This window comes from Vanellus vanellus (genome assembly GCF_965231255.1).
Source record: "Vanellus vanellus genome assembly, chromosome: 13".
In the NCBI taxonomy this organism is placed as follows: domain Eukaryota; kingdom Metazoa; phylum Chordata; class Aves; order Charadriiformes; family Charadriidae; genus Vanellus; species Vanellus vanellus.
In genome coordinates this window covers 18,143,863-18,163,325 of record NC_138918.1, presented here as the reverse complement: position 1 = coordinate 18,163,325, position 19,463 = coordinate 18,143,863, and the positions used below count along the sequence as shown (strand labels likewise).

General features: G+C 36.5%; 1 protein-coding gene across 1 annotated transcript in view; it reads right to left on the bottom strand.

Moving 5' to 3' along the window:
- DOCK2 (dedicator of cytokinesis 2) overlaps positions 1-19,463 on the bottom strand; it is a gene marked incomplete at its 5' end in the record, with an annotated part of 219,255 nt that overhangs the window by 7,848 nt on the left and 191,944 nt on the right. Inside the window, 10 exons of the mRNA XM_082489775.1 lie at positions 2,183-2,320; positions 5,926-6,009; positions 7,377-7,553; positions 7,886-7,972; positions 9,473-9,557; positions 12,539-12,620; positions 14,306-14,447; positions 14,823-14,927; positions 16,285-16,374; positions 18,153-18,272. Coding sequence (XP_082345901.1) covers positions 2,183-2,320; positions 5,926-6,009; positions 7,377-7,553; positions 7,886-7,972; positions 9,473-9,557; positions 12,539-12,620; positions 14,306-14,447; positions 14,823-14,927; positions 16,285-16,374; positions 18,153-18,272 — 1,110 coding nt within the window. The remainder of the gene's footprint in view (positions 1-2,182; positions 2,321-5,925; positions 6,010-7,376; positions 7,554-7,885; positions 7,973-9,472; positions 9,558-12,538; positions 12,621-14,305; positions 14,448-14,822; positions 14,928-16,284; positions 16,375-18,152; positions 18,273-19,463) is intronic.

The window sequence follows — 19,463 nt, the reverse complement described above, 5'->3', positions numbered from 1 at the left end:
GAAGGGCAACTAGGATGATTAAGGGCTTGGAGCATCTGCCTTATGAGGAAAGGCTGAGAGAGCTGGGACTCTTTAGCCTGGAGAAGAGAAGGCTGAGGGGAGACCTTATTATGGCGTACAAGTACCTAAAGGGTGGGTTGAAGGAGGATGGAGCCAGGCTCTTTTCAATGGTTCCCAGTAACAGGACGAGGGGCAATGGGCACAAGTTAGAACACAGGAAGTTCCGTTCAAATACACGGAAACACTTCTTTACGGTGAGGGTGACAGAGCACTGGCACAGGCTGCCCAGGGAGGTTGTGGAGTCCCCTTCTCTGGAGATTTTCAAGACCCGCCTGGATGCAGTCCTGAGTAATGTGCTCTGGGCAATCCTGCTTTAGCAGGGGAGTTGGGCTAGGTGATCTCTAGAGGTCCCTTCCAACTCTGAAAATTCTGTGATTATTTAGTCCTTGCTCCAAGACATTAATCATACTGCATCTTCAATACAACAAATTCTGCCATCTCTATACGTTAATATAGCCTTTTTAATTATATGTTTGCAAACGTTGGACAAAATTAATCTTTCCCTAATAGCCAGACAGGAGGAACAGGAGGAATCTCCAGGTCATCATGTATCCATATTGCACAGACCCACATATGCTGCACCGTCTCTCTCTGCAAACCTTGAAGTTAGTACATTCAGCAGTGGAAGGAGAAAAAGGAGATTTTCACTCTAAATCTTCTTGAAGAAGATTTAGCTATCATAATGGAAATATTCAACTTAACATTGATGGTTATTTAGGCTTTGCAGCCTCGTAGAAAGTTAATTGAAACAATCTGACTTATTTCCAAATGCTTTCCTGTTGCTCTTGTTAATAAGGTAGGGACAAGGATCACATTTCTTGGCTAATTCTAGAACTGTTCTCTTTCTTCAGGTCTGACTTCTGGGATCTGAAGTTATAGAGTACAGTCAGCTCTTCTCTCTTTTTGTGTTCACGTATTTCCTGGGATGAGCATGCCTCCTTTACCATAAACTACCATAAACTACTTTTCCAGCCTACTTCAATTTTTATCCTATAAACAGGATATGAACAACTTTTAAAAAACATTACATATTAAAGCACAGGGTTTTGTTTGGTTATCCAGAAAATATTAAAAATTCATGTGTAATTTCATATCCCAAATTCTTTGCTTCTGATGTCATTTCTCACTAAGACTCTGATGTCTAGCAGAAGCCTTAAACATATTTGTAGTTTCAGGAATTATTTTCAGGTGTTTTGCAGAGTTTACATGCTGCTCATCTGTTGAATAGCCAGAATCTTGTAATAAATCTTGTAATAAATGGCATGCTCTGCTCTTGCCAGATTTTAAATAGGTAGCTTTTTTTAAGTGCTGTGAGAGCTGAAGGGTTCAAGCATTAGGCAAGATTGCTAATTGTGGGTTACAGCCTCTTTATTATCGCAAGGATGATGGCATGGGACTGAAAGTAAGACAAACACACTGAGATAAATATATAGAATTTTCATCATATAGGTGTGTGACCCAGCACAATAGCCAAAATTTAGTTTAGAAACTTGCTTTTTCCCCTATAATAGAAGAAATAAATCCTCTTATAAAATCATCAGCACTGAAAGCAACAGCATAAAATAATTTTCAAAGCAACTAGTGTTCAATCACAAAAACCAGCCAACATAATTCTTGCTAGCCTGCACAAGCTCAGGTAGACTATTTTATTCAAGAATTGTCTGGAGAGTTTGTGTTTAGAAGTTATCCTTCAATTCCCGTGTATTTCAGTTTGGTCTCAACTAACATTTATAGTATTATAGACATGATAGGTTTTACTTCACAACACAGCTGGAAGTGGCTAGCAAAGGGAGACAGCAATTGCAGATCAAAGCCCTAAACTGCTAAGAAAAATTACAAAGACAAGAAACATGAGAATTAGCTTTTACTTCCATAATAAGGCGGAAAATAATTGCAATTTTAATAGACATATTAAAATACTCCAAGTCTTCCAGAATGAGGAATATTTGATACGTCACAGAACGGAATCAACTCTCTGATTATAAAACTCAGGTCCTACTACCTTCAGATCACAAAAAAAACCCCACAAGCAGCAAAACTTCAGTATGTGGTTTTGTTTAGAAGAACAAGATGTGTAGTAAGTGGAGAGAAATTGTAGGAGAGGTTAAAAGGATAGCAATACCAATTCTCTGGCTCCATATTGTTTTTCCACTTTAACTTTTAAATGCTTGAAACATTCCTCCATACGGTCATGGAAAGGACGAAGATTATCAGAAACTCTTCTTTCATGAATTTTAATTCCAGCCCCAAGGAAAGGTATCTTTAAGAGGGGAAAAAAAAAAGAAGAAAAAAAAGTGAGAATATTAAACTGGGTCTGACAACACCTCTAACTTCATTTAAAGTATGTGCTAAGTCAATTGAAAAATTCTTACTGTGATTGGCATATAGATTTCTCAATTGATCTCAGCTTTTAGCAGCAAGTGCAAGATGGAAACGCTCTTGAAAAATAGGTTTGCTCAGTAAATTTTTGAAGAACGTTGGCTGCCTCATAGTGACTGTTTTCTCTCTTCTATGTATTTTAATGTTAATCCCTTATGAGTTTAAACACCCCATGCAAGAGTTTGAACAATTTTTAGACTACTAGTCCACCTGCTTATGAAGGTACCTGCCATAGCTTACAAGAGAGAAGGTAGGGATGAAAAAATATCCAAGTGGATTCCAGGCAGGTGGTTTCAAATTCTTTTCTTTCAAATGGAGGATTAAGTGACTGGGAAAGGTTTAAATCAATGTACTGGGGGCTTAATCATGGGATCACTTCAACAATTGCTGCAGCAATTTAGTATGTTAATGCCTGGTTACTGGAGGTGACCTCTTCCTTTCCCATGATTTTACTCTGCAGGCTTCTTCTGTACCCCCTACATCACCAGAAAATTCAGTAAGATAATGCTTCAATACAAAAATGGACGAATGAAGCCATGAACAGAGGCAGCTTGCACTAACCAGTCTGACTTTGCTCAATTTTACCCCTGTGCTTTTCTTTTTTGCTGCTCATCCCTTAGGCTGTGGTCAGTGACAAGTAACCAAAGGGGTTAAGAACTCTGATTCTTCCTTCTAGAGCTGAAATAAGGAACATAACAATAGTTTTTAAAAATTAGGGGGCAGGGAGAATTGTAGATACCTACTCCCTTAAAGGAGAACACCTAATAAAAAGATTAGGAAAAGGTCTATCTGTTCATTAAATACCCCCCACACACTTGAATTTCTTCAAAAATCCTCTTTTGTCAGAAGGAACGGCTTGCTTATCAAATAAAATAATAATTAAAAAATCTTATGAAGCAAATATGATGGTAATACTACCTTCCTAACCCCTCTTCCCGACAAAGCTTTCCTTTGCTATTATATTGCTGTCATATTTACTGTTAATATTAGTGTAACATCATCCACTTAAAAGCAAACAAACCAACTCTTATCTTCAAAGATAATGGACAGCACACTTTGACATACTGTTTAATTAATAATAAACATATTCACAAGGAGAAACTTTGTAGTGCTTCCCTTTAAATTATAAAGACATTTCATTACTCTTCAGTTTTAAAGATGATGATATGAGATTTGTGCAATGTACTTTCAGCTACCCTTCTGCCAGTAACCTTTTCTAACTCCTTCACCATTGACTTTTAGCTATTTTGCATTAACGTGTGGGGCTTTTTTATAAAATACATTTAGATTCCACGCTTTTTTTGTGTGTGTTCTGACCCTATAAATACTATTAATGCTGTATACATCAGTCCCCCCATTTACCTGATCATGTTTTATGGAAGTTCAATTTCAATATAACTTTTCAAAACATATGATTAAAGCCCACCTATTACAGACAAATCTGTTTGTCCTCTTCAGAGGGATTTACAGGGATAGATATAAATTACCACTTTATTTCCAATTGCCAGATGATATTATGTTCAATTTATACCACTACATCCACTGAGCAATCATATACAGAGCCCGTGGTGGGCAACAATACAGCAGAAAGCTGTAAAGGTTGGTGACTCAAACTAATAACCAAACGAAGATGAATCAAAATGAAACAGGAAGAAACTTCAAATACATTAAGACAATAGTTGAAAAAAAATCCATTAAAACTATTTGGAAGATTTATTTCAGCTGAGGAATAAATGTGGTTAATTCTTGCTGTTTCTCATCTATAAAACAGAGACACTGTAGCCCTCTCACAAGGATGGCATAAGATTAAGTCAACAAGGAAGAATTTTTTAGTGAGTTAGTACAACGAAAGAGACATGGAACATGACCAGAAATATCTTGAGCCAATTACTTCCGATATGAAATAGTGTGAGTTAATCTGGAATTTTACTAACATCCCTCTTGAACAGGAGATCACTATATTGTGCCGTGATATAGCAATTACTATGCCCATTCATTTACACAGCAAACAGTTCTTTCTCACTTAAATCATATACATTTCAGAGGACTGAGCAGTTAGTGGTTTCTTAACAGACTACCTAGGTGCAAAAAAGTAAGTCTCTTCTCCCATAGTCATTCATTTTGCCATATATCAATGGCAGTAATTTCTATTTGGAATAGATAATGCAAATGGAATTGATAACTTCTGAGGTCATGTTTTTCTTCCCTCCATTATCATAACAAATGGTTAGGTCAATGGAAAGAGCCATTTTCCTTTGAAACTCAGGAAAAGTAGAGTTTTTTCTGCTACCACCTTGCGTAGGTGCATTTGCCTCTTCAAGGACAAAAGGGTTCTGCAGGTTGGTTGGCTTATCATATGTACACTAAAAATAAAACAACAAATAACCAGTGCTGCTAGTATAGGGAGAGCATTCAGTTCTCCTCTGGAGATACCTTTTAAAAATAGTCACTAATGGTCTTCCATGCTACTTGTCACACAAAAGACATGTAGCAGCAATCTTGAAGGGTCGTTCAGCATGAAAATAAGCCCTGTAAACAACTAGCATTCCATTAAGGTTTCTAGTGAAAAAAATAAAAACCAAACCCAAAGCCCCAAACCGAACAACAACAATGAACTCCCACCTCCAGGAAAAAGTTATTTCCCAAGAGAACTTGATAACAAGATAACAGGAGACTTGTTATGCTCTCTCAGTTTTGTCTCCAGGAATACAACCTGAGTTTGAAATCCCTTTTAACTATAAGCCATTCTGAATGATGTGTTCTACAAAGTACTTTTCTGGCCTACTGCTTTCCCTAGGACATAAGGAGATGTATGGGTAACTCCCCTGATTCAGGCAGCATTTCATCTAACTCTTAATGGACACTAGAATGATGATACTCCTCAGGAAATTAAGATGTGTTTTTTGTAATTAAGCCATTTCTCCAGTTTAGGCACAGATTTAAAAAAAAACTGAAGGATGGGATCACTTAGATCCCCAAGAATGCTTTATCAATCACATGCCACATCAGAGGGTAAGGAATTATGCTGTTTTGTCAGTGATCATAGTGGCTTAGTAGTGGAATACATGCTTCTTGTTACACACATCAAAACTGAAGGAACTGAAGCCCGTTTTCCTACTTAAGGGAAACTTAATATCTAAATAGCATAATAAATAGATAGCCCTTTTACAACTATACATACTCTGAAACAGAAGGTTTAGAACAGTCTAGGAGAGAATATTTTACTGTGAGTCCCTTTTCAAAAAAATACTATGAATTCATCACAGAAATAGGCAGCATGTTTGTAACAAGAATCTTCTCATTCCTCTACCCCTCCCTGCTTTGGGGACACAGTAAAAAAACAAAACAAACAAAAAAACCCAAACCCAAAACCCCCCAAAACACAGTAAAAATGACACAATCATCTAAATGCTAGAAAGGAACAGAAAAACGGAAAAAAGGAATAGCTTGTAAAGCCTCAGATAACTGCTGTCAGTAAGAAGTTACCTGCCAAGCAATTAGATCTTTGAGTCTATTCAGCTTTTCTTGATCCTCTGGATGGTCCTTGATATATTCTTCTGTAAAGAAAGCCTTAGACAGACAAAAAAATAAATAAATAGTTCAGTCCGTGACTTTGACAGATAAAAAAATCAGTGATTGCTCCATTGACTCCAGCTGGTGACCATGATAGTGGTCCTCAAATAAGAGAGACATACACAAGCTCCTTTAGCAGCTGCTGCTAGTAACAATTTCTTATTCTATCAGTTCAGAACTGAGGTGCTCTTTTTTTTTTTTTTGGAAGATATTCAGTCTTTACCCAACAGTTCTGAGTTTGAAACCCTTACTACGAAACCCCATTACTGTTTGTTTTTTTTAAGCTTGCACTGAAACTAAAAAGGCATAAATTTGGAGTATCATGATTTACATTGATAAACAATCATTTTATTCAAGTGCCCTACTTACTGATGTTAGCCAGTGTTATACAATAAAGAAATTGAACTCTTTCCTAGATGAGCAGAGCCAGATATTGCATATACACTGCCTTTTGCTGCCCAAAGATTTTATCCCCCAGGTACAAAAGAACATAGCTATTTGTCCATGACTGCCAAATATCTAAACAAATTATATGTCAGGACTAACACAGCGTAAGTCATGCTCCTCCAGAATGTGTCATGCTTACTGCATATAATTTATGTTTGTATATACATTCATATATATATATATATACACACGGCTATAATATATGTAGGGCATCTTTTCAGCACTATCCCAGTCTATCTGATGTGCTGAGCCTACTGCGCATTCCACATGCTTTTCATCAAGAAATAGCAGGCAGAAATAATAGAGCTCTAAAGCTGTGCGGTAACCAGAACTTTAAAAATTAATAATTTATAATTTAAATTTGTATGAGTTAACATTCCTGCCTTCTCACCCACCCTGCCTTCACAAGGTGGCCTAAGGGGCAAATTTTCTACCATTCCATTCCTTAAGGCATTCCATTTTCCATGTATTGCCAGAACATTTTTTATTTGTATTCCCATTTTTTAACAACAAAAGCTGTTATGCAGAATGGCTGCAGTTACTGAGAAAACCTGATGACTGTTTAATTGATAACACACATCTAAATACTCCAGACCTACTGTAAGATAAACGTGATTCATTTACTCTAGACTAAGCCCTTGGACGTGTAAGAGCCTATTTTATTACAAAAGGGGTATCTCATCTCAGATGTACATGAAAACCCTCATGACTGCAATTAATATTGAGCTTCAGTTACTCTAGTTTGCAAGTTTCTGCTTTCAAAGACATATGTAACCAGGTTACAAGCATCTCAATCGGTGGAGTTATGGCTTTCATATTCCTAGCCCACATTCCGCTTCAACTTTGAACAAAGGATGTAGGAGCATTATGATATAATGTATTTAATATATTCTTTGCATTGACTTAAAATCTCCTACCTTCTCATATTTAGCAAAGCCACCCATAACAGCTGGATCGACAATTCCATTCAGAAGCATAGAGAGTGGATTAATAGGAAGGTTCTCATCACTCTGGTATTGGTTAATCATCATGAAAATTTTTTCATTTGTTGTGGACATAGTCTCAATAGCATTCTCTAAAGGACTAATTGTAGTCTGTAAAGAAAGAAAAGACTTCTAAGGTTTATAAAGAGATAAAAAGGTCTTTTGGGTTTTATAAAACTTCATGTATATAAACAACATTCTTACACTTCAGCAAACCAACACAGATTTGTTCAATTCGCTTAAGACTTGGTCCTGAAACTATAAATCAGATGTAAGATGTATTGATCGCAGAAGTAGAAAGATAAAACATAAGTAGTAACAGTTTTGTATGTATAAAAATAAGTAAATAACAATAACTTTGCATGATAATTTTGCCAACTATTTTGTACACGAGGATTCATAGAGATACATGTTTTACAGGTTCCTGGCATGTTAATACACACCTGTGACATGGAGACAACCTCAAACCATCGTAAAATTCCAGGAAGTTTGTATGCTGTAAGAAATGATGTTCTCTCAATCCACATAGACTATTAAAAAAAGATATCAGGGAGAAAATGATACATTAGTATTTAAACTTTAATCTTTTCTGCCTTCTGAAATGTCAGACTGAAAAGAATGTAGATGGAAAATATGTGCGCATTTTGCATAAAAAGACACTGCAAAATGAGTCTAGCACAGCAATTTGCACAAATCATTTTTCTGATTTCAGATTAGGTCATCTTCAGGCACTAAGCCTGCACCAAGCAGAGAAAAAAGAAAATTACCCTTGAATATTGTAGTATCTATTCCTGCTTTTGCCATTACAGATGGAATGACTGTGACTAAATGATCTGCTCTCACCTCTACCCAGATTATACTTCCTCCCTCCGCTTTCAAAACCCATTTCTGCAATTAAAAGCAGTAATAGCCTTATAAGAACTTGCCAGCATTCTTACTTCTTTCGTTCTTTTTCCTCTTCCGAACAAGACTAGCTATTGGCATTTTAAAATGCCACTAGTTCATTTACTCTACTGCTCTTTTTTTTACCAATACCAGCTCATCTATAATATCAGTACTAAGAAACATAATAATGAACCAATGAAGACATGCATATTATCTATTGTCATCAGCAATGAAAATATTAATGATTTAATTTGTGTAAAGCCATTTCAAGGTATATTCATAAATGGTTTCAAAACTCTCCAGTTTGCAAAGGAATCCAACGTGCATCATGAGTCTTAATAATACAGTGCAAAGCTGGGATATCAAGTAGAATTTGCATCTGCAATATTTAATTTAACAGTGGGTCAGAAGCTCCTTACATGAAACTGTTGACACTACTGATTGGCATACACATAACTGAAATTGTACATTTTAGAAATTAATGGCTTATCCCATCAGTATCCCAAGAGCACAGCTTTAGCTGTAAAGATTGGATGGTTTGCTTTTCATGACAAACTATAAAGTATCAGATATCTGTGAAATCAAAATACAGAAACTTACCACATTTTTATGCATGACACTGAAAAATAATTTATGGTGTTGCAGATTTCCTAGAATATTTAAACAACGAAGACTATTGCTCAGCATTACAACATTATGCATGAGAATAAAAATTATATAGGTAGTACTCTAGTCTGTCAAGATTTCACAGGACCGATGAAAGCAGACAACACGCACCTCTCATTGCCAAGCTGGCAGCTGACAAAAGTGTTGGAAGCTATAAGAGGCAAACCATTTGATGTTTATTTACATGTCATCTCATTTCATAAGGAAAGCCTGTACCAGAAAATGTTACTGCTTAACACAAATGTGTTGAACATACGTAATTACATAATGTTTACCTGCAATTTTGTGAGGTATCATTGAGTAACTACATAGGAGTAGTGCTAAAATAGAGAAATCTTGCATTTTTTTTTTTTTTTTAACCGGATCCTATAAAGTTAGGGTGTCTGTAAGGAGTAATCTGAGACTAAAAAAGGATCTAGATCAAAATTCAGTCACAGCTACTAGAACCGCATCCATCAATCTGTAATTCATTTACTTACAGCAAATTCATTTTCAGGGTCAACAGATCCTTTTCTGACTGGTCTTGAATAGTGAAACCGGTGCACATTGTTGGACTTATAAAAACTGAAAGATTTAAAGACGACTATTGTTAAATGCAGAATTCAGAAATTTATGGATCTTGTTATTACAGTGATATATTTCATTTTGAGTCAGTTGAGTTTTTAATTAAAAGCAAATTACTGCTCAGAAAAAAAGCACTTCACTGAAAACTCAGGAGACAACTACTTTATCTATAACACGCAGTATTTTACAAGTATTAAGCTTCAGCTTGTAACCGGGTGTAATTTCCAGGTATAAAAATTCCAGAACTTCCAGATTAATGTTAAAACCTACACAAGAAGGTGTAGAAAACATTTTTACTTCCCTTTATTCTTGCTGCAGCATGCACACTGCATGCCTGCTTTATAATGGCATACTTAAGGAGTGTATTTTGTTAAAAATAACTGACTGAACAGAGTGGAAATATTTACCTGGACTGAAATACACGGTTTTTTTCATCCGCAGCGCATGCCAAATCAGTTTAATGATGTCTAAAAATTCTGCTCACAATGCCAAACACTAGTTATTCAATAAACTAAACATTTGAAGCTATTAATAACAATTTCTTGTGATAGATAAGAAAATGTATATAAACACTTGTAGAAAGGGAAATCAGTGTAAAGAATCTATTGCAAATTCATGTCATGGTCTAGTCTATTTAGCTACTGAATCATTTGCGATCTCTGTGAGCACATATTTCTGCTAAACTCGTAATCACTTGGCTTTTAGCACTGGCTATTTTGAAAGAACAGAGATTGCACAGTTTTGGCTAAGTATTTTGCTGTCCTTTTGGTTTGTAGTTTCTGTTTCAAAGATGAATTAGATATAAAGCCATGTTAAATAAAAACAAATTTTGTGGAGCAAAAAGATATCTCAGAAATACCTTACAGTAAAACCAAGCCATGTTTTGCAAGCCTAGAGAAACAAATAAATGGAAAGACCCCAAACTGTTGAGCTAAGCAAACTTCTGGTATGGTAGGTCATAGGACCTAGCACAGGATTTCTCACCCAAACTACTAAGATTATCTTCGTCAATAAAGAAAAGAAAAGTGGAAAACACTGCCATATCGAGTCAGATCCCTTTATACAGTCCCATCTGAAAGGACAGATATTTTGAAGCTCTTTGACAGAATAAATGCATTGCCATCAACTAATGTAACTAAAAATTAAATGCCCAAAAAGGTACACTCATAAAAATAAATCTCTATGACCGGATGAAACTAGCAGTTCAGCTGAATTCTGCAGCTGAGACAAACAATTAAAAAATCTCCCATGTGACAAGAGATTGTACTTTATGTGGTGCATTTCACTAAATAAAACTATTACAAGTTCAAAACGTGGCTGGCACTACACTGAAATCTAGTCAAACAGGACCAGATTTGTAAGCTGTCTTTCAGTTAAGGATTCTAAAATGAATTCGAGTTGAAATTGGGACCACAGTTCATTATTTTTTTTTTATTTTTAATTTTGTAGTACAAGACCTGTGCGTGCACCTGCTTTATTTATTTTGGTGTATGTGGGCAGGTGATTCTTATTTTTCCGCTCTGAATCAATTGCAATTTCAGTAGAGATTCTAAACAGAAGGCTGCAGACAAAGGAGGGGACACCTGGTTTGAATCCAGCTGTGGAGCAGTTAGAAATGAACTCATCTCAGCTGTCAAAAAGCAGCCTTCTATCTTCAGTCTCTTTCTGGAAAGTCATAATACAAGTGTTGTTGAAGGATTTAGTCTGAGTGTTTAAGTGCAGAGGCATTGCAAAGCCTCTCTTGCATTAAAAATGCAGGTGCCTCAGTTTACCTGGAGAAATTTTAGATTAAAATGCCTGTTTTAACCAGTTTCAGTTAGGGGAGGTACAGTCATACTTTATGCTTTCACAAGGCACTGACAAGAATAGGGAGAAAATAAGGCCTGCCATAACTGACGGTGCTTGTAATTTTGCTGTCCTTAAGTTACAAGTTAACAAATACTATCTTGAAATTTTTCATTCAGGTGTTAGTGGCAAGCAACAGCTTCTATTGACCATGTTTGCAAACATATGAATCACAGAAGGGTTTGAGTTGGAAGGAACCTTTGAAGATCATCTGGTTCCAAGCCCCCTGCCCTGGGCAGGGATACCTCCCACTAGACCAGGTTGCTCAAAGCTCCATCCAACCTGGCCTTGAACACCTCTGGGGATGGGGCAGCCACAGTTTCTCTGGGCAACCTGGGCCAGTAGTATCTCACCACCCTCACAGTAAAGCATTTCTTCCATATATCCAGTCTAAATCTACCCTCTTTCAGTTTAAAACCATTGCCTTCCATCCTGCTAAAATGTCTCTCTCCATCTTTATTATAATCCCCCTTTATATATGATGGATATGGAGCCAAAAATCTCACAAGCCTGAAATCAGCCAATATTCCAGTAGGTACTGTACGCAGTTTTGGCATCAGCTTTCAGAATGAACCATCACTTTTCACACACGTAGTCAGAACACTTACTTAAGAGCAAGTAATATGTTCGACCTGTTCTACGTTGGGTTAGGAATTTGGAAATGTTAGCCAGTCTGTTCTCAAAATACTTTGGACGATTCATTTGCTTTATTCCTTTGCAAAATCTTGACCGTGGTACCAATGGAAACCATTTTGCCACCATGCGTTTTGCATGTGGCAAGGTAAGTCATAACAAGATTCAGTTGTACAAGAACCTTCAACTCAACCATTCTCATACTGCCAGTCACCTCCAAGACCCCCCTCACTGTCACTTGTCTAAGAAGCTGTGTTGAAAACTCAGTAACTTGGACCCAAAGCATGGATTTCACCTCCCCACCCTGCAACCATATGCTGTTCTTTAAATCATAGATGGGTAGATGTTCTTTCATGAAATTTCCAGGGAATACAAGTCAGTAAACTAAGACAATAAAAGCTCTAAGATTCATTGGTAAATGACTGAGTTCACAAAATAATGGCTGTCAGTTTAGGAATATGGACTGACTTTCATTATATTACCTATTACAGAATTTCACTCACTTTATAATTTGATCAGGTACTGCCTTATTTTTGAATCTAGGTTGCTCCTCCAAGACTGGTTGCACTGTAAAACACTGGATATCTGAAATCATGAAAGTTAAGGTCATGTTATTAACTATCAGTATGAAATACTGTAGGCTGCGGGGGAAATAAAAAAAATATAAAAAAAAGACATTTCCAGATGAAAAATGTGCAAGGTTCAGGGTTTCATTTGTGCAGCTTTCTTTGCCAAAAAAAGGGAAAATCTGCCAGTAGTAACCAGTGAGTATAATATTAATATTCATTTTGAACTGCATATTTTTATTATTTACTGAGCTTGAATATCTGTAGCTGAATGTATCACACTGAATCATTCATTAAATTTTAAAGCCCAGCCAACTCACAAAAATAACGTCAACATCTGATGTTAACAGTTTCACTATTTAGCTTTAGGCATGCATAATGTCATGATGTTTAGCACTTCATCTTTGAAATCTGTAATTGAGCAGCCCTTTTACCTGATATTTCCTTTTCCTATGGAAGTGTTATTTTTTAAGTTAAATACTGAATTTGTAAGTAAATGTATTCTTACATATTTCAGTATATTGAAAACTCATGCCCTCTGGTTAGACTCTAGCTTTTTCTTAAGTGCCTAAGCGGTGCATATCACCTGTTAGTTGCAAATAAATTTGAGCAGATTCTACTTTAAGACTGAAGCATATAATCTAAAAAAAAAAAATTAGTTAAGACACAAGACAGACTTATGAGAGCTTTGCTCTCAAGCTTAATGTACTATTTTAGACAAGTCTGTAATACTCTCTGCTTCAGTCCCAACAGTGTGAAAAGAAAGCAGCATTCCTTTTCTCCTCCAGCAGGTTCTATCAGAATAGACTCAAAGGAGCATGGGAAGTCTTACAATATTACCTTGAAAATTAATAAAGGAAAATCAACATGTGAAAAAAAATGTCTGGTACAATGAGGTAATCTCATATCTGCTCAGCCAGCAATGATTTAAATCAGAACACAAAGAAAAAGATAATGCATGCAAGCAACTGTTAGGTTACTTCTAAAGAAGAATAACTCAGCGCATTCTAAAAGATGCTTAATGATGTTTATGAGTTAATTTTCCTAGGGAAATTTCTGAGAGTGACATAAGGCATATTTGTGTTGCCAAGAAGTACAGGTGATACCCAAGTGCAGCGCCAGTCAGAACAATGTTCAGGGAAGACGTGAATTTAATATCATGACACAACAGCTAGGAAGGTGAGGTAATTGACAGTTTGCTGCTTTAAACTTGGCCAATTCAAGCGTTCATCACTGTTTTTGCCATTTAGAGATAATAAAGGTAAGTCCTGTATGAACTTGAATGAATTTTCTTCACCAAAAGGGTTGTCTAGCGTTGGAACAGGCTGCCCAGGGAAGTGGTTGAGTCACCATCCCTGGAGGTATTTAAAAGACGCGTAGACATGGTACTTCGGGACATGGTTTAGTGGCAGACTAGGTTTATGTTTGGACTCAATCTTAAAGGGTCTTTTCCAACCTAAATGATTCTACAATGACAGAAAGAGACAGAATCCTTGGAATTCTGAGAAAACCAGGAGCAAACATCTTAGGAACAAGCCATACAAGACACGCAGGACATATAAGTAAAACTGCAAACTGAGCAGCCACATTAATAAACTTTCATCCTTTTTAAAAAATGATTGTCCCACACAGATAAACTATTGCGAAAAACAAGGTTTCCCCAACCCACATTCATTCTGTAATCTCCCACGTGTTCAAGGATACATTGACCAGGAGAGTTTTTCACATCCTCTCCAGGTGCTGAGGTGGTGTTCATCTTCTCTGCACTGGGAAACTGACTCATCAGCTGTGCCTGGAAATCCTCTCTCCTCTCATATTCCTTCCCACGATAGATGAATACTTTGTTCTGCAAGGAACATATAGCTGATTTCTCAGGCTGTATGATGCTGAGCAGAAGTTATAGATGCATGTTTATCAGTACAAAGACACAATGGGGTCTCCACATTTTGGAATGAGTGTTACTGTTTTCTGAACATTAATTGACTATAAAGCAAGGCACCATTTTGACCAGCTGCTGGAATGCAGCACTGACACTCCAGAGACCCTTACTTTATGCATATTCTTACAAGCAAGAATTCAGATTTTGACTGGTCCTGCATCCAAGCAAAACTAAATCCATAGCAATTATCCCCAGAGACTCACTTGCATTAGTAGAGTACAGTCATATTTGTAGAAGTGTATGAAAATAGATGAAAAAAAGTAAGAATTTAAACAAGTTTACCCTTAGAAATGTGGGGAATCCTTGGCCATAATACCCAACAGCAAAATAGTCTGGTTTCGGTCTCAGAATTTTCATGATGTTTTCATAGAACTTTGCTTGTTGAATCTGAAAGCAAAACCAATTGTCATTACTTCTGTTTGGGTTTGGTTTTTTTTTTTTTTTTCATTTATTTTTTAACCTCTACAGTAGTACTACGCTATGTACTAGAGCTGTCAGTGGACATGCAAGAGCTGTCAATTATCAGTTGGTAAGCTACAGCAATAATCTGTCGGCATGAACGTGAAACTGCTGTGGTACATTAAATACTGCTTACATTTATATGCAAAGATAGCTGAATGCGTATGGCTTCAACTTCAATTACTTGACCTGAGAATCAAGCTTACAAGGGCTTAATTTACTAGCGTGAAAAGAAAAAAGAAAAGTCCTACGTGGCACTTTACACTTTAAACACTAAACTGGTAACATTACTGAAATAACACTTTTGGAAAACCTCCCTGCCTCAAGTGTTTTCTGAGGTATGGATCAACTCAAGCTTTTGCCCTGGCATCATGCTAAGGACACACCCCATGTAAAGGGCTAAGAACAATGGCTTCCGTAAAAGTGTCATTTAGGTTTGCTATTTTTGTTTCCTGTGTTATATCTATGAGATATGCGACACTGTAACTTAAATGGAATTGGCTAAAATATTGTCTTTATCTTTTAGTTTATGATAAAAGCAGAATTGAATGGGAGGAAAAGAAGCTCTCTTTATACACTACACTGTTCAAGAACATTGTGTTTTGTTTCCTATGGTTTCTTTGTGGAAGTTTCAGGGATATCTATTGAATGAGCCCTAAACATTTGTTAAAGATCATGCAAGTGTGGAATCTTGGGGGTGGAAAAAAAATAGGTGTGTGTGGGAGGGGCTTCTTTTTAGATTAATTCAATTTCAATTAAAACAAATAACTGAACATTTAATCTTCCTTTAAAACCTTCCTTCTAGCCTTTGGACCTGGTTCGGATTCCTTGTGGTATATTGCTTCCCCAGTCCCTGATTAGGATAGAATTCTTTGTCAAGAATCTTGTCAAGATTCAAGTTCTTAAAATTTTAAGAAATTTAAAGAAAAATTTCAGGGAAAAAAATTCATCCAGGTGCTTTTTCTACCCTAAAGCAGCACAAAGGCCTTAAAAACCTGTCATATTTTTCTTATACATGGCTTTTAAATTGAGCTAAGTGAGAACATATTTATTTAATCTACAGAAGTTTCACAATAGCTCAATAAGCAGATGTCCATGCAGCTTTAACAAACCGTTCTTTATAAATCTCTACTTTACCACTGAATTGTGACTAAATGATAGCAACTCTTTGATGAATTAAACATCATTTGTAGACAACAAGCTCATAAGCACCTCTATCCTGTGATAGCTCAAAAGTACCAATTTCTGTGACTGAAATAATTTGAAGACCTGTATATAATCTTACCAGGTTTTGACTTAGAAGTTCGTAGTCAAAAACTTCCTTTTCATATTGCTCTGCAAGTTCTTTGCATAAAGATATGGCTTCTTCCCACATCTGCAATGCAACCACATATTCAAAGAGTAAATCCAGTACCAACAAACAAGTTTTTAATGCAGCACTGTTTAACTACAGTTTTATTGATCATGCAATCTTTACATTGCAACCATTTATTAACCGCACATTTAGAATGGAAGACTCGAGGCAATCATAAGCTTTAGGAAAGCAGATTAATTTAAAAAATTAAAGTGTTTTATGGTTCATTATCAGAAGGAATAAGTAAACCTACTTTATTCTTACAATAAGATAATTAAAAAAATCACCTAACCTTGCAGATACATTAGAAAAGAAGAGTAAATCACTAAGGTGCATAACATCCAGAATATACCCAAGCATAGGAGCAGTGTATGAGGGGACTGACACCTGCCTCTCTAAAATAAACACACTTAATTTTACAAGAAATTCTGAAGCATACATAAACATAGGTAGCCTTGCATACGATAGCTCTCCTAGTCAGCTAAAAAATTACAAGACTTAAATTGCCACTTGCCTGGAATAGTAGCTTGTTTCTTTCCACACAACTTAATAGCTACCTCTAAAAATTACTGTGAGGAATTACAGAGCTGCATTGGGAAGACTAGAACAGTTTTTCTCATCTCTTATAGGCACTTAATGTATGCAGCACAAAAGTGGTTCTAAAGCAGATGGAAACTCCCTCTGTTGACGATATTTCTCAAATTCTGTCAGTCTTATCTATTCAGAATTAAGGAGACAAAAGGGTTTCCTCTGGTGGTAACACGCATTATGACCGTTTTGAGAGGGTGCCATGTACTCCTAGGCTCGGCAGTTCCCAACCCAACAGCCGCATTCAGCTGCCTGCAAACCTCCTCTCTCTCTGGGAGGAGAATCTGTATGCTGGGTAGATTTGATTATTCTGATACAGTGGGTGAGGACTGCTACATTGTAGTTATTTCAGATGCCAACAAAAAAACTGAGAAGTTATAAATAGCACTGCCTTTGCCTGCACAGTGCTGAAGCCCCAAAAACTTTCTTATCTTCTAAATTATAGAAAGGCTCTCATGGGGGAGTTATGCCTTCATTTTGCAAGAAGCAGTAATGAATTGCCTTCCCCCTTCATACCTGTGGCTACAGCTGAAGAAAACATAATGACTTAAAGGCCTTATTGGGTCATAAGCTTCATTACCTGGCACTGCAGCCTTTTCCCCTGCTTTCTAGTCCTTCGCTTTATTTCCAAAAATCTCAGCTCTACTATCATTGTATTGACACGTAACTTTATTAACAGATATTTTTTTTTTTTTTTAAAAAGCTGAACTAAACCCAGGTACTGAACATCAAACTACTACATTTTAACTTTGGGATGCAATTCTCAGACTTCTCTGAAACAAGTATGTCCATTCTGAACTCACTGGTTTTTGGAGGATAACAACCAAATGGTTTAGAAATGCAATCTATGTAGTCAGTATTTTTCTTCCTACTAAAGGAAAGTACATTCAACATATTTATTGGTTTATTAGTGCCTGGCAGAGATGCTTGTGACCAGTATAAATGCTATGATGTATAAATGCTATGATGCTATAGATGCTATGTGACCAGTTAGCCCTCTTTCTCTGTGAATGTGGCTATCAAAAGAATACATTAATATAGAACAGATATATTCTGTGAATAAGCCTTCAGGACACAATTTTTACTTGACCCACATTTCAAAGAGGATTTCCTACACAAACACTTTATACAGAGCATATTCATTAAACACTACTATACAGAGTACCACAGTAAAAAGAGATTTGGCAGGGGAAAGAACTCCACAGACCTACCTTTCCTTTGTCAAAGTATTCTATGATCTTCTCATATAAATTCTCTTTCAAGTGTCGATAGGTCTGTGAACACTGGAACTCTGTCGACATGACTTGGGGTGCACACTGTTCATCTGACCACTGAGAATAAAGAACACATTAAAAAACCACATGATTTTGGCGTTCAATATTTCACGCACATGTCCTCTCTCCCCCAAGGTCCGGTTCCCTGGGCTCTTCTAAGCGTTTTCTTTTCCCAGTCTTTTTTACCTTTCTGCAAAGACACTGGGAATGTTTTCAGTACCTTTTCAAACAAGTGCTATTTCACGTGATAACCAAGACTAAACATAACATGTTAAAAACCTGTGCTCCTTCTTGCCCCTCACCCAAAAATTTTGGATAAAAGTCTATGCAAGACAAATAGTTCATTTTATTTCAGTGATGTCATCTTGACTGATTTGATTTTGATTAAAAAATTTGCATATCATATTATCTTTGTCTCTAGCAATACATACAATATGCCTGATATTTTTGTATGATCAGAAAAGTCAAAATGAAATTTAAGCAAATCATATAATAGAATTGTCTAGGTTGGAAAGGACCTTTAAGATCATCAAGTCCAGCCATCAACCTGGTACTGCCAAGTCCACCGCTAAACCATGTCCCTCAGCACTACATCTACATGAGTTCTCAATACCTCCACAGTTGGTGATTCCATCACTTCCCTGGGCAGCCTGTTCCAATGTTTGATAACCCTTTTGGTGAAGAAATTTTTCCTAATATCCAACTTAAACTTCCCCTGGTGCAGGTTGAGGCTGTTTCCTCTTGTCCTATCGCCTGTTCCTCGGGAAAAGAGACCAACCCCCACCTCACTACAACCTCCTTTCAGGTAGCTGTAAAGAGTGATAAGGTCTCCCCTCAGCCTTCTTTTCTCCAGGTTAAGCACCCTCAGTTCCCTCAGCTGCTCCTCATCAGACTTCTTGACAAAATAGCACTGTGAAAAATCAAATTGACATGGTTCTGCACTAAAAGAAATTACCTAAGAAATCTCAAATTTTTGCTGAAGAATATCTAAATTTTGAATTTTCCTTTGAAATGGAAATGCATCTTACTGACCATTTCTTTTGATAACATCGGTTACAATGAGAATAAACATCAGTTTTAGCAAAAAATAATTACCAGTTACAAAAGAAAGCAAGCATAATTGACTGCTTTCTATATTATTATAGTGATCCATATTATTTAAAATGAAAACTCAGATGTCCCCCTGTGAAAGCTGGAAAAAAATGCATTTACTTTTCATCGTTGTTATATTTGGGATAGTAAGAAATA